The sequence below is a fragment of the Sebastes fasciatus genome, chromosome 18 (assembly GCF_043250625.1).
Source record: "Sebastes fasciatus isolate fSebFas1 chromosome 18, fSebFas1.pri, whole genome shotgun sequence".
NCBI lineage: Eukaryota > Metazoa > Chordata > Actinopteri > Perciformes > Sebastidae > Sebastes > Sebastes fasciatus.
The window spans coordinates 19,193,624-19,209,839 of NC_133812.1; the positions used below are offsets into that span (position 1 = coordinate 19,193,624).

Consider the following 16,216-nt stretch of genomic DNA (forward strand, 5'->3'; position numbering starts at 1 on the left):
ACTCAAATAAGCCATCAAGTATTCGACTAACGGTTATATTCAAAGTAAATCATATACACGAACGCTCACAAAAAGAGACAGAACCGTCTTTTATTTCCATTAGAAATTGGCCATGACATTGCTTTGTCTTCCACGCATCTATGATCTATTGTATGAAATCCCTTTCACAGGTCTCCATAGATATACCACCTACTGACCTCCCCGTCTCTCCCTCTCCCAGCGGCGTGCACATGAGCGCTGGTCCAACTGATAATGACGGGGGAATATTGAAAGACGAGTAACCCCGCCGTTTCCCCCGCCGTCTACGATTCATTAACCCGATTTCCACTGAGCTCTGTCCCACATGTGTCAGCGAGGCTCCTGCTGAGGATTCTGCCGCCCCGCCCGGGCCTCGTCCTCTTTGCCCCGTCGCACTCCAGCTCACCATCAAACCGACAGATAACTGTCGAGGAGCAAGGTCACCCCCGGAGTGTTGATAACCTTTCTGTGTACTCTCTCCAGGCTCTTTTGCCTCAGGATTGCCTCACTATTTGATCGATCCAGCGCTCTCTGAGCTTCAAGATTTCAAATCGATAGTGTTATGTATTCATTTAGGCAGGTATTTTAAAATTACTGAGCAAAAAGCCTCGAGATAAGGAGGTTTAGATCTGATCTTATATCAGCTAAGAGGCATTAGTAGGGAGGATATCACTTCAGAGAGCATTCTTGAGTGGCTTGATGCCGTAATATAACACTTAATTTAAATTAAAAGAATGAGTTTAAAAGCTAATTAGAATTTTATTTAAAATTGGTAATAAGTTATTGTGTAATGTTATGAATCTGTGGTTTCATTAAGATATACATTTACAAATTTAAACAGATTAAAAAGATAAGAAAGCATGAACTTATCAGAGCAGTATCAATAGGCTCTCAGGGATGCAAAGTGAGGGAAAGAGGAAGAGTGGTGGAGGTATTAATTGTGATTTTAGGTCCATTTATAAACATTAATATGCTGTCACAGGTTTGTTTTTTACGGCATCTTCTAATGTGACTCAGCCGATCTGATCAGAGAACTGTTTCCTAAATTTCAAGGAAGAAAACAGCCGTACATTTATAGTCAGAGAGTCGTTTCTTAGTTGGGGTGTGGAGGCAGACTCTTGCTGAACAGGCAAAATGCGCCTCAACCTCGCCTCCACTACCTCAGTACATCCTGCTCTCGCCCCCGATCCAGGCCTTGTGCACTGCAATCCCCCCCCCGGGGCATGCAAAGAGGGATTTGCAGTGTACACAGTCATCACTGAGGCTTCAGCAGCGGCCGAGAGGGTCAGTGGATGAATGAACGGACTGCTGGAGTCAAACAAGATATTATTCACTTGTAGAACCCTATCTACTTTTTGTTATCTTTTGTAAACGTGCTCCCCCTAGTCTTAACACTGTGATGTAATGAGATACATACTCCTATCCATACCATCTTAAAAGGATAGTTTGGGTGTTTTGAAGTGAGGTTTTATGAGGTACTTATCTATAGTCAGTGTATTACCTACAGTAGATGACGGTAATACACTGACTATGGATAAGTACCTCATACAACCCCACTTCAAAAACAACCAAACTATCCCGTTAAATGAAATGACCAAAAAGCAGAATTTTCTAAATTACTTTTAAATGTTTCATTTTCTTGAAAGGGCCCATCATGTAATTTGTAATGATCTAGCACTGTTACATACATAATTACTTTGTTAGGATTAATATTATCCATCCTCTTACTGTGTACAATATGACAAAAAATCTGAGTTTTAATGGGTTTACCTCCTTTAGCCGACGTTCTCCCACCAGTCACTGTCACCCCTCCTAGCAGACGTAAAGGTCAAGGGTCAGACACGTCCAAGCTCTCCAGTGATCAAACACAGCACTGATTCAGCCCCAAATGACCATTAAATCAACCGTCGCATCACAAGGGAGCGTGGAAATCGTCAACATCCCACGGATACACGCACACACCAATACACATTTTCTACTTTCCACCCCCTTTCTAATCTTTAAAGGAAACTTTTGCCGACGTATTGGCTGATAGAATAGAAGAAGGGACCTTTTGTGGTGGGGAAGTTTTGAAAAATGAAGCAGCCGAACGTGGCCCCACTCAAACACAAACTCATTGATTAGTAGCGTAAACCACCGGGGAGTCTGGAAGGTCTGCGTAGGCCTGAGGTGACACCAGCTCTCCACAATTAGCCCTCAATCAATATGTCTCTCATTGAGTTTTACCTCGGCGCAGGACAGCCTCCCAGCCGGCCATCCATTCAGCCTCGTGTCTGAAGGTGCTCGCAGAGGATGGTTTAGTTTAGTCTCATTTGGTGTTTATTGGACCAGAAAACCATTTGTTATCTGTTTCCTCTGGAGGAGCAGTCATGAATCAATCTCGGTACAAATGTACAAACACAGAAGCGCCCCGGTGATTACTCCAAATAAACACAAGTACACACACGCACAAATGCATAAATACATAAATACACAAAGGGACGCGTGGGTGTGCACTTGCATACACACAAACTGGCACAAAACCCACTCTTGTCCACACACACACACTTGCTTTAAAAGAGTAGCGATCACTTTAACATCGAGGATATGTGTTTCTGTGACATATGGCCACTGCAGTAATGAGCTCCGCTGCAAGTGTGAATCCCAATATTTATAGTAGCCAAGCTTGTTTATACTGATTACAATAAATGCTTTATCTTCTAGCCCACCCATGTGCAACAGTATATCAATATAACAATGTACAGCAGTGATGAAATGCTGATGATAGCACCCATAGAAGTTAGTTGCAGCAGGCTGAAATTAGCATGTGGCTGGGAGGTTACAGGTTCAGTTCGGGTGACGACTCATTTTTCCTTCCCTGTCAAAGTAAAAGTGGCAACATATGCTGATGGATTTTGTTTTATTTGCTCAGGTTTTTCTCTGGGGTTTCTGCCTCCGCTCCAATAATGGAATATAGTGGAGTTTGGTTTGTGTGATCCAGGATTTCTATTCTGCAGAACATGATGTCAACATAGGGCTGGACAAAATCTTCTATCGTGATCAATGGGCAACCTCCGGGTCTGAAAAGTGAAGCCAATGCAGAAGTGTCTTAAACTTGCACTCTATCTAGTATCCAGCAGGGGGCGACTCCTCTGGTTGCATAAAGAAGTCTGATTGTATAGAAGTCTATGAGAAAATGAGCCTACTTCTCATTTGATTTATTACCTCAGTAAACTTTGTAAACATGAGTTTATAGTCTCAATCACTAGTTTCAAGTCTTCTTCAATACAGCATGATGTTCATTTAGTAAATTATGAACCCATTTAGAGTCAAATAGACCATAAAGCAGGGTATGATTTAGGGCGTGGCTACCTTGTGGTTGACAGGTCGCTACCACGGCGTTGTCCGGTCTGGGAGTTGTCCGTGTTTTCGTAATAGAACTTTAACCCTTTCACAGTGTGTTTTCAGTTTGTCAAAGTTAATTCTGTTCATTAAAGTTAATTATAACCTTTTTGGTCGCCTAAAATGCTTTTTTCAACGTTAGCTCCACCCTCTCGTGTCACTTCTGGTTGCACAAAAAAGATGGCGACGGCCAAAAACACCGAAGTTGAGCTTCAGAACAGCAGTCCACAAACCAATGGTTGACGTCCACTTCTTATATGATCCTGATACAGGTCATCTCACATCTCAATAACAGTATATAACACAATATAGCATGTTTTCTGGTGATTTGGTAATCAAATAGACCATATGAAATAACGACAGAACGTAAAGCATCGTCCAAGTGATGTAAATATTGCAGTAACGCACTTCAGCCGCTGTTTTTTTTGACAGTGCGATAGATACCATATAGAAAAATACATCCGATAGACATTTTTAAATTGTTTAGATGATATATATCATCATAGCCCCCAACCTTATGTCAAAAGTTTTCTTTTTTTAGTAGAAAGTAGTTTCAATGAAAATGGTGCACAGGTGCCCTGTGGCTAATGTTGTAGGGATTTAAGGCACTGACCATGAAACTCATAAAAATACTTAATAGTATTTGTGGGGAGTTTGGCTGAACCGACCCTGAATCCCTTCTTCCCTTGGGCATTTCATTTAGATGTTATGAAGTCTATATTTTGTGGTTTGTGCACTTTGTACCTGTGTTTTATCCTCTTGTCTCTCTCTTCTGTAAAGCCTTTTGTAACTACTGTTTTGAGAAGTGCTTTATAAATGACTCACTGACAGCTGAGTGTCTCTAAACACAAGGTGTGTAACGTGGTGATTGAGGCAGCTGTTGATATTCAAACATTAGAAACTAATAGCCTAACATATTGCCATGGAGCGCGGCAGCTTGACGGCGAGTCGGGGCTGGTCTCGGACATGCTTGTGGCTTTAACTGTTGGATGTCATGTTGCGTAGGAGCTCAGGCGCTGACGGGCACATTGCGAGGACACTTGGCACAGCAGGCTAAATTGCCAGAAGCTTGCCTCAAAACAAAAGCTTCAAAGAAAACATGTAACTTACATAAGAGGACAGCGCTTATGTGATCAATGCCCGCGCAACAATGGCATTCAAAATCAATATGGACGGAGGATGTGCCAGGGCGAAAGCATGAATGGAGATAGTGAAAAGATGTCATCACAGATATATTATATCAGTGTGTGTTTCAAGGTAAACTTTACAGGGTGAATTTGTTTTAATAATTAGTGCTTCACGGAGGCTGCTCCTATTCTTTCTTCCCATTGTTCCCATTCTCTCTCGTCCCGTCCTCTATCTTAATCATTGCCTTTTTTTTTTTTATATCTCTCCTTCTTTTTCTCCCTCGCTTTTTCTTTCTCTTTCTAGGTGCTGTGTTGTGCAGCCAAGGCCGTTTCTTCCTCAGAACACGCTCTTGAAAGGCTATTCATGGATTCTTCAATGAAACCCTATTACATTTGTGTGTGTGTGTGTGTGTGTGAGAGAGGGAAAGAGAGACGAAGAAATAAAGAGAGGGAAAGGTATTCCGGGGGCCGGGCTACAGTACCATCTGTATGCAAATCTCCTCAGACTTTGGTAAACTTTGATCAAACACTCTGGCCTCCTTTTCTCTCCCTTCCCTCCCTCTTCTCCCTCCCTCTCCTGCCTCCCTGTCCACTATGTGCTCTGCAATTACTGTAGCTCCACAGCTCTTTGTCAGGGCTGCGTATTACTCCACTAGGGCAACGGGTTCCCTCGAGGAACTGCCCCTCGTCCCCCCACCAACACACACACAAACATCCACGTTTTCTACCCCAATACCCCCCCCCACCCCTTGTATCCTCTACCTACCACAACCCCGACACGCACCATTTCTAAGCACCTGCGACCGCGCTGGACCCCACAACAGATGGTGACACCCCCCTCACACACATAAACACACACTCCCCTCATAGATATAGCAGAGCTCTTGCCACTAGTGTGGCACATGGGTGACGGGCATGCCTTTGTGCATAGGTTGGGCACACACACACACACTTGTGTATCGACACACAGCTGCCATTGTTTCCTCCATATGGGAAGGTTAACATGTTGAATACAGATCCGGTGTCCAACAGGACAATAGGAAATGTTGTGACAAGAAGGGGTGGGGGAAAAAATCTATTCACCTATGTATCGCTTTTTTTTTATGATTTTGAAATAGATTTTTTTAATGCCAGAATCAATATATTTGCTTCATTTGAGTCTATGCGGAGGTAGAAGGAAGTTACTGCTTTATTGTTGTAGTCTGAGTAACGTAACGTCATATCTGTTCCGTATCCGTCAACCAAAACAAACAGTAGCCGACCAGCCGTAGTGAGCAGAAACCGCCAGATACGACAGAGTATAAAACGGCTGAGGGGTCGGCGTGGATACGACCTGCACCCTCACATTTTAAATCCAACGTGGTAAACACTACACATACAGTAAAGTATGGAAACACTTTGGGTTTCACACATTGCCAGGTAAAGCAGAGCTAGACATCATGGCTAAAGATGCATGCTAACTTGGTCATGGACAGGAAACGTTATTGTATTGTGGTAACGTGCAGTCAAACCAGCCATCACTCTCATCACCGTTGTCAAATCGGCCGACGCTACAACTGTAGAGCACCCATATACTGACATTTTTGTTGAATGCAGTCAAACGACCCCGATGGAGCTGATCATGGATGTATAAAGAGAACGGAGCTAACGAGGAGAGAGGTAGCAACGGACTTGGCGAAGTTAGCGGGAGTATACACGCGTGACTACGTCCGGTTTTCAAAATAAGGTGTTAACAAAAGGAACTGTATATATAAAATACATATATGGAAATAAGATTGATTGTATAATATTTACCAGAAGTATAAAACATTACATGTCCCTTATAAATTAAAAAGAAAACACCACTAATTTGTGAGGGAAATGTCTTTATTCTTTGATTTTTGGGTTGCTGGAAAAGTTTTTTAATTAATAATGCCTGACAATGGCTGATATATTTGACTTCAGGACATGTCTGACTACATACGTGCTGAAAATCAAACATTTGAACTGTATTAATTTAGATATTTTCCCTAGAAGTGTATGATTCAACTTTTTCCTGTGATCTAGTGTAAAAAAAGTTAACAAAAATCGCGATAAATCGTAATATCAAATCGTTACACTTGTAGAAATCACAACACTTAAAAATCCCAATACATATCGATTCGGCACCCAAGTATCGTGATAGTATTGAATCTGGGGATAGGTGTATCGTCCCAGCCTTAGTGACAAGTATTGTCAACTAATGCCGGGGATTGATGAAGATCTCAAAACAAGATGACAAGACGCCCATGAAAACATGCCATATTATCTGTTGTGTAGCTTTAATGTCCATCCATCAGTGGGGTATAAGCCCATTAGTGTGTGTGTGTGTCTGGGCGGGCAGCTCCAGCCAGGCGGTCAGTGGGCAGAGGGATAATGGGTATTAATCAGGGAAAAGCCACAGCCATATGTCTGTTTAACGCAGGAGATGGCTATTCCCTGAACCTCTAAAACAATTAGCCTCATTGCACAGAGTAGATAGCTTAACTGTGGTGGAAGCGTGTGAGTGTGTGTTGAGGGGGGAGTTTGAAGAGGAAGGCAGCGTGTGTGAGCACAGCTGAGAGGTGTACGGTTTTCTGTTTGTTTAACACAGGGGAGTGTGGGGGCGGGAAATGTGGCACTGGACACTGTTACGAAGTGCGAGCAGTACTGTACACGTGTTCGATTTCTTCTTAAATGTCACAGTTAATCTGAAGCAAACTGGCTGCAATATGTTGCTTTTATTTAATTTTTTCTCCCTGGGATGTTATCGTCCGTGAACTTGTTTTCATCCTATAACCAAGCAGGATAAGCCATTAGGCAGATGGTAAGGGGAAGTCCCACGAGAGGACACACAAAGACACTAGATCCTGTCCCACACACACACACACACACACATATACATGCACAGTAAGTGCGCACAAAGACACCAGACCCACCAGACTCCTGTTATGTAATCCACCAGTTCCACTCCCCCACCGAGAGACTCAGTCTCGGGCTGTCTCAGCTCCAAAACAAAGTCATCAGTCTTCATATAGCGCTGTCTCTCGCATAGTGAACATACCTCTGGATGGTTTGGGTCCTGCTCCTGTGGATGAATGGGGTCTTAAGCTGTTAAATGGCACTGAAATAGTAAAGATTGGAGTGTTTGATTCTACTGTAAAGCATCCTCTAAGTAATATATATCGTTTTAGCTGAAGAAGAAGAAACCCTGTCGTATGGTGCTTTCTTAGGTAAAAAAAGGATTAATCAAAGTCATCAACAATGTGTGTTTTTATGTCCTGTTAATTCCCTTCTCGGCAAGTCTCTTTCTCCTTCCCTCTGTGAACACACTGTCGCGCTGAATGGCTACTCAGACCGTGGCAACAGATTTCTCTTTCAGCCATCTCCAGAGAACGCCTGGCCAGACTCCTGAGTGGCACATATTTGGGCTAAGGCCCGGCACTGGAGGCACAGAGGAAAGGAGGAAAGAGGGGAGGAGGTGAGGGAGGAGGAGGACGAGGAGGAGGAGGAGGAGGAGGCCAGAGCCATGTGGCTGATGTTGGTAAACAGTATCCAGCCTTGTCCTGGCACCGTGGCAGGCAGCGCACAACGCCGCAGATATCAGGCGCCCGGGCCACACACAGACCGGGACAAAAGGTAGACACACATACAGACATTTGCATTCATACGCACACACACACACACACGCACACACACATGCATCAGGCAGAAATACACAGACTACTAACAGACAAATAAAAGACTCACTCTCGGTGTCTGCCACTCAGCAGCTGCTCCAGTTTCCATGGCAACAGCCTGAACAATGTGGTAGGAAGGGCTGTGTCGGTGAGAGAGGGAAACAGAGAGAGTGTGTGCTCCGGTGCACTTGAAGTGTGTGTGCGTAGGTGTGTGTGTGTGGGTGGGTGTGAGAGGCTACAGAGGGGGAGGCAGCCGCAGGGTGCTGAGACAGAAGACACTCTTTATTTCTTTGTCAGGATGAGTCTTTGAGAGCGGCAAAACAAATACGGAAATGTAGAGGCAAATAGAAAAATAAACAGATATGAAAGGGCGAAGGGGTCAAAGGTGACGCTCACAGTTTCAGCAACAATAAAAAAACATCCACAAAGGCGAAGATGAGGATTTCATGATGTCTATTTATTTTTCAAAATGAGGTATTTCAAAGTGCTATGAGTTGCAGCACTAAATGTACATTTTAAAAGTGAAAAAAACAAACATCTTATATCCGTTTACCCAGTTCTATGCACCCGATAGTTACAAATATAAACAAAAGAGGAGTAAAGAAAAAAAGGCCAGGTACATGAGGATAAAACACATTTGCTGTACAAAAGAATTATTTGAGATAGAAGAAAAAAAAAAAGAGATAAAGTGATATCTACCGAGAACTCATTTTCATACGAAAATATAAGTATCAAATTTAGTATGTATCAGGTTCACACTAAAAGCATAAAGGTGTGTAGAATTAGTAATATGATACAATACAAAGAAAAAAGAGAAGAAAACAATATATTGTTATATTACAAAGTTTCATGACTCTCAAAAATCGAGGCCTTACAGTACTTTTTAAAGGTATATAAACTTCCAGTCTAGTTATTGGCAGCTTCCTGACATGTATATATAAAAAAAACAAGGACAAAATGTATTACAAAACAAGGCAGATCTGAGTTTATTTTTGACTGTACACTATTGTTATATACAAAAGTGTCGGCTAGCAAGGTGCACAGTTATACATCCACTGACTTGGTTTGAGCACCAGTGTGAGAGAGGAGTGAGAGAAGAAAGAGAACCTGTAGTGGCATTGCTTGTGTGACCCTCAGTCGTCATATATATAGTCTCTTCAGTTTTGTTGCAGTGGTGAAGGCAAAGTAAGTGTGCACTGCGTCTTGTACGTGAACTCTCCAAGCAAAGTGCCCTCTTACACCCATCCCTGTGGGAATCACCTGATTCCAGGCTGGTGTCACAGTGAGTACAAAAAAAATACAAATGATATAAAAAAAACAGAGGAAGGGAAGACAAAACAAGGTGTGTCCTCTTTTCTTCCTCATTCTTTTCTCTTTTTTTATCTTTCCTCAATGTGACTGGATTGAAAAAGTAAACCCTAAACATTCTTAACGTCAACAAATGTGCAAAAAAAGTGGCGGCAGTGAAAGTCCGAGCATCCCCCCGGGCGACCCCCCGTCCCTTTTCCTCCAGGTGTGTGTGTCTGGAGATAAACGTCCTCTGAGATGTTTGTGTGTGTGTGCAACAGATATGCAGGCCTATGTGTTTGTGCTTAGCTGTATAGGCCTATGTGTGTGTGCATCTAGTTGTGTTTCAGACTGAGGTGGAGGTGGAGTTGTGGGTAGTGGGGGTCATCCAGGGTGTATGTGAGTGTTTCTGTGTTGTAGTGGTTGTCTGTTAGCGAGTCCTAGCCTGCTCCAGCCTGCGCATCAGCTGCTGCCGGCGGGCTTGGAGCCTGTCTTTCTCCTGCTGCAGCCTCGTCTCCTCTGTCTCCAGCGAGCTCACGTACTCTGTGGCCTTCTTCAGGATCAGCACCTTGGCCGCCTTCTCGTTGTGCGCCAGCTCTGGCACGTGGTCGCGCAGCGTCAGGAAGCTGGAGCGCAGGTCGTTGCGGCGCTGGCGCTCCAGGATGTTGTGGTTGCGCCGGCGCTCGCTGTCTTCCGAGTCGGAGCTGCCGCGCGGGCTGCTGTCCCCGCTGGCGCTGCGCTTGCTGCGTGGCCCCGACGTGCTGGTGACCGAGCTGCAGGACGTGGAGGACGACGAGGAGGACGACGAGATGGTTCTGGTGGGAGGTCGGGGGGCGTCTGATGTCCTCTGCTTCTTTGGCGGCGGGGCGGGGTCGTCGTCCGAAGCGTACGGCGAGGGCGCTGCGTAGTTGTGTTGCTGCTGGTGGACCGAGCTCCTCTTCAGGATCAGCTCCTGAGGAGCTCGGCTAACGAACCGGCTCACCACGCCGGACCCTCTCGCCTCTTGGCTCTTGGGATGCACAGATATAGTAACCGTACCCGTCGCCATTGGTGACGCCTTGCTGATTGTGGATCGCCTCTTCTCTACCGTCACCACATCAATCTCTTCCTCCTCTTCCTCGTCATCATCATCCTCCTCCTCGTCTTCTTCTTCTTCTTCTTCTTCGTCTTCTTCGTCGTCGTCGTCGTCTTCTTCGTCATCTTCCTCTTCTGGGAAAAGAAAAAAGAGAATGTGAGTGACTTAATCGCTCCGACACACCAAGCATTCCCACTATGTCATCTATGTGCCAGCAGGTGACAGGTATGAATGTGAGAGTGTGTGTGTGGGAGTTTTTGCTCAACGCTGTTTGCTTAAGCAGAAGCCTCTTAATGCTTAGTGTCAGTCACTGCTCCACTAATCTACTCTGCAGGCGTTGACACGTTCAGTCTCAGCGCCGCCGAGCAGACAGGCTGGATCTCTGCCTTTCATTCTCTATCCCTCCTTCAAAAACTTCTCCTAATCTTCTCCGGTTAGACCGTAGACAGTTTCAGTCTATCAGTGCAGCCTCGGTGAGCCATTAAGAACTTCACCTTAACTTTGACCTCTGATGAGGTAAAAAAAAAGAAATCTTATTCCAGCTGAGCTTTTCGGTTTTTAATACCTGTGCTGGGAATGGAGCTGAGAGCAGCTGAGACTTATCACGAACCGGCGCCTTTTGAAGATGAGAGGAAGTGGGCAATGGCGAGGCAGAGAGTGTGAGGCCCGGTTAAAAATGCCTTTTGTGATAATGGCTCTCATTATCAGCTCAGGAGCATCTGAAGAGTGTGGCATTTTACAGCTTTACAGTAACCCACTTCAGACACCGCTGCACCGGGATGCTGTCTCAACACACTCACTGAACACACACACACACCCAATCTGGCACCAGCATCAAAACAAAGCCGGGCACAGCTGGGTGGATGAGGGGGCGTGGCTGGCTTTGCCACATGTGAAGCTGGGATTTTTTGTTGTTTGGTGTTTCACTCAGAATGGAACAGCTCATTTTATTGGAGCTGAAGAGAGTATAAATAGGAGGAGTACAACAACATTTCTGCCTGGGGGGGATAAAATAGCCACTTCTCTCACAGCCATTGTCTCACAGCTGTACAACTGAATACTGGCCTAACTACATTGTACCCTGTCTAAAGTCTGTGTGTCTTTGATGAGAAGGTAATGTGGATATAATTTGCAATGTGCAATACTCTTGGCACTTTATTCTATTTATTCCTTTATTCTTTTTATCTCGTTCTTGTATTTATTTATTTTTTTTATTGTGAATATTGTTATTCTTGTACTTTTATTGATCTTGCACCTCCCCATATGCCACCTATACTGTGTTCCCTCTGTCATTGATGATTGTGCAGTATGAATGTGTATATGTCTCGGTGGACTGCAGAAACTGAATTGCCGTTCGGGGATAAATAAAGCTATCTGTATCTGTATCTGTATCTAATAACGCTTGCTTCACACACAAAGAGGAACGCGTCTCGACGCTGCGAGTGGCGGAAGCGCATTGGAGCGGTTACTGCGTGCAGGGCGGCGAGGCGGCAGGCGATCGGATCACCGCCCTTTAAGCCTCCGAGCTGGAGCGGCGCCAGGGAGACAGCTGTCGAGATGGAGCGCTCGTTCAAAGCTGTCACCCCCCTAAAAAAAGGAAGAAAAAAAAAAGAAACAGCCAGAGCCCTCCTCCGCTCCGGCCTCTTTTCTTCGCGGTGGAGGAGGTGTTTGGCAAAGGCTGGCTGGGTCTACCCTTCTGTGCCAAGCTGGAGGCCTTTGTACTGCTGTTTCACAGCGAAAACACGCTGATAAGGGCTCGTGAGTGTTTGTTTAGGGAGCTCGTAGGCGGTAATAGATGGGAGATGAAGTCTTAGGGCGATTAAACACACACACAGCACTCATTTCCCATCTAAACACTTCCGACTTCATACCTCAAAAGAATCAGGTCAATCTATATTCCTGTTTTGTTGTGGTTGTCTTCATCCTCCTTTGTGCTATTATAGTGTGACTCCTGTTCTTCTTCTTCTTGGGGCTAATTTTAGTCATCATGCTGAACTCAAGGCAGTACAGTCTGTCCAAAAAACAAGTGCCAATTTCTCACCCACTGTGTGCGCAAATTGTCCCCTAATCCATGCGTAATGAAAGCCTTTACCAGACACTTTATCAGCTCATCACATTATTGAACACCTTTTCATCTTCTACCTCCTACAGCCGGCTGCAGTCAGTCAGGCAGTGAGTGAGTGTGTGTGTGTGGTGTCTTTTTGTTTGGGCTCGGATGCCAACTGAGTTCAGGAAGGCACACAATTCCCCATTTTACTGCCATCTGCCGGATGAAGAGCCTGCTGATTACATAAACCTCGTTCACTGTGTCACTACTCCAGTGTGTGTGTGAGTGTGTGTGTTAGTGTGTGTGTGTGTGTGTGTGTGTGTGTGTGTGTGTGCGTGGAATGTAACGAGATAATCCGATTCTGGGCCAGTCATATGAACAAGCTCCAGCCACTCCAACAATAACAATAATAATGATGATAATGATAATATTAATGACACAACAACAATAAAAAGGCTAATAAACATAATAGTATTCATAATATTGTGATATTTTGGTGTGTTTTTTTCTTGGCACCATAATTTCATATATAAAAAGGAAACAAAAGCTTTCTTTTTTTATTATTATTATTATTATTGTTATTTCTTTTCCTGGTTTTGCTTTGGTTTTGAATGTTGAGGTTGTTTTCACTACTAGTGTACTTGATGCTCATCTTACTTAAAAGTTGGTTTATAGACTGTTGTAATGTACAAACTGTGGATTGCATATATGAAAACAGCCTTGAAAAAGGGGGGGAAATAAAGTATATATAAAAAAAAAAGATTCTTACCGGAGTCACTGGGAGCGCTCCCGTGGGTTGTGGGTGTGTTTACAGTCTCGGTTGAGTCCCTGCTGCTGTTCTTCTTGTTGTTCACCGGGAAAGGGAAGACTACCGTGGGGTCCACGCACTCTGACGCCGAGCTGCAGCTCACAACCTCCGGCAGCTTTACGCACACGCTCCTGCTGGTGGTGGCTCCAGTGGAAATGGAAATCGCCTTGCCGAGTTTCTCCGTCACCACCCTCTCCAGCTTCTCCCTGGCGGAGAAGCCGCTCCACATACAGTCCTGGATGATGATGTTGTCCGGGTTAGTATCCAAAGCGGAGCCGCCGAACAGGTCTCCATCGTCGGACGCCCCCCAGATATCGTCCTCCGGCAGCAGCAGCAACTCCGAAGCCCAGTCCAGCGGGTCTCCCAGGCCGAAGCCCAGAAGAGGAGGCTCTGCTGCCGGCTCTCCAGGTAGCGCGGCTCGGCTCGGAGAGAGAGGCGGAGTGGGCAACAACTCGAATTTCTTCCAGATGTCCTCTCCTGGTGGCGCAGAGTCGGGACCACAGAAGTAGAAGTCGTCCTCATCCGGGTAGAAACACGGTTGTAAGGAGTCAAACTCCAAATCGGAGTTTTTTACAATCGTGGGCATTTTTTTATCCAACAGGCGAAAAAAACCTGGAAAGGAAACACAAAAAGACACTTTAGTCTCCAAACTGAAAGAGCGTCTCTCCTTCATTCCCACTCTTCACTCTCTAATATCCTCCTGAGACCCAGCCCATTGACTTGTGTCCCCTATAGTGGACATTTTGTCCACATACATCCCCTTTTACTCTTTTGAGCTACTTTTGAACATCCTGGGCATCATTGGGACAATCCCAATGTTATGGTCTCCTGTTTACCATACTATACTATATTGCATGCTTGAGGCAAATTGTATTTCTACTTGGGAAACCTCAATGATCACTGATACATGTCAGTGATACATGTATGCATTATGGGTGTTACATTACATGGAATTACCCATTTTCTGTAAATATAATTTATAGTTTGTGTTACCATGATCCCAAATTATATATTTTTTTTAGTTTTTCAATCAAGTTGAATGTATTTTTTGGTTTAATAAGCACTCTACAGCCATAATCTGTTCATTTTTTGTATCATTTTAACATTAAAATGGTCCACTACAGAGCTTACATGCTGTAAAATTAAAAAAATAAAAATTTAATTGAAAAAGAAGTCTAAATTGTAAGATTTTCTTTAAACCCTAAATATTAAGGAAATCACACAAAAAATGAAATTGGAAGACACTTTTTTCCCTCGGTTCCCAAGAGGATATATCACACCTGAAAACTCCACTCTGCTGCAGAGAGAGAGAGAGAGCATGAGTCAAAAGCCCACACACAGACACACAGACAGTCTGCTCCACTAAATTCCACACTGTGGGGTTTTTATTCTCACAGGAGAATGTTTCAAGTTTCAAGTTGATTTGTCATATGCATTTAAAAGTACAGTGTACAGTGAAATGCAATGCAATGCATTTTAACCCTGTCTCTCTCTGTCTCTCTCTCAGCCCTTAAAATGTATAAATAAATAGTACAGTCGATAAATACTACAATAAATAAAGACAATACCGTGCGTAAAATGTGCGTAAAATGTGACGCATTGGCACACTCCTCGCCAAACAAACCAGAACAAATTTCATTAAAGCACCAAAAAAAAAATGTTTACATAAAAAAAAACACATGGAATGACAACAACCACATCTAACAGAGACTCAGCTGATGTGTGTGAAAAATGTGAAAATGAAATAATGTCAATATTGAAACCAGCTGGAATGAGAAGATGCTCACCTTGTCCAGACTTGGGATGATAAATGTGCGCACCGATTTTTCCTCGTATATCTCGCAGTCAGTAATACAGACACCAGATTTGGAGCAGGCATCTACTTACAGGGAGCACAGACAGTCCTCTGACACACATTGTGGCTGGCTGCAGAGTGTTATACACTCAGTTCTGCAGAGAGAGAAACTGACTCCTCCCTCTCTGGCTGGGTGGGAGGGTGGTACAGTCGGGCTTTGGGTTTGAAGCTGGCTGGCTGGCTGGCTGGCTGGGAGCGTTTCTTTCAAGGTGAATCGAGAAAAAACAGCCTAAACATTGCAAGCAAGAATGAAAGCAAAAAGAGTGAAAGAAAGACAATATATAATATTGACAGCCTCAGGTTGAACTGTCTTTTTCTCTCTCCCCTCCATCCTCCATCTCTCCACTGGGGATGTCAGACCCATGCAGGATCAGCTAGTGGAAGTAAACCCAGGGGCTGTTAGTGATTGGATGTCTTGCTCAGGTTGCTCAAGGGCACTGTAGCAGGATGGATGCTGCTGCTGCTGACTTGAGGACTTCAACCGTCCAAGTGAAGGGCAGTGTTTTCAAACACACACACATGACCCTAGAATATATTTATTTATTTATTACACATTGATTAAGTCAATTTGTTTCTTAATGGCAGTATTTTAAAAGCGAATTTTTATATATATTTTTGACCCAAAAACATATTTATTTATTTCTTTATTTTTTACACATTGATTAAAAACAATTTGTTTCTTAATGGCAGTATTTTAAAAGCGAATTTATATATATATATATTTTTGTTTAACAAAACATCAAAATATTGTAAATTCTAGTGGTAAAATAATGATTTTTTATATATGAAATATATCATTATTCATCACTTCTTATGAGCACACCCTTGTGTGTGATTGATTTCCAATGCTGTGTAGAGATGTATTCCTCCACTACATGACCCTCAAATATATTTATTTATTTATTACACATTGATTCAAAACAATTTTCTTAGTGGCAATA

The 16,216-nt window shown here is 43.7% G+C and overlaps 1 protein-coding gene across 1 annotated transcript; it reads right to left on the reverse strand.

Annotated features, from left to right (window-relative positions):
- Positions 1-8,639: 8,639 nt before the first annotated feature.
- mycn (MYCN proto-oncogene, bHLH transcription factor) lies at positions 8,640-15,340 on the reverse strand. Its single transcript, XM_074615680.1, has 3 exons — positions 15,208-15,340; positions 13,382-14,032; positions 8,640-10,699 (listed from the first exon to the last, which is right to left on the reverse strand). The coding sequence occupies exons 2-3, from the start codon at positions 14,004-14,006 to the stop codon at positions 9,921-9,923; spliced, it is 1,404 nt and encodes a 467-aa protein (XP_074471781.1). The 5' UTR covers positions 14,007-14,032; positions 15,208-15,340; the 3' UTR covers positions 8,640-9,920.
- Positions 15,341-16,216: the final 876 nt, after the last annotated feature.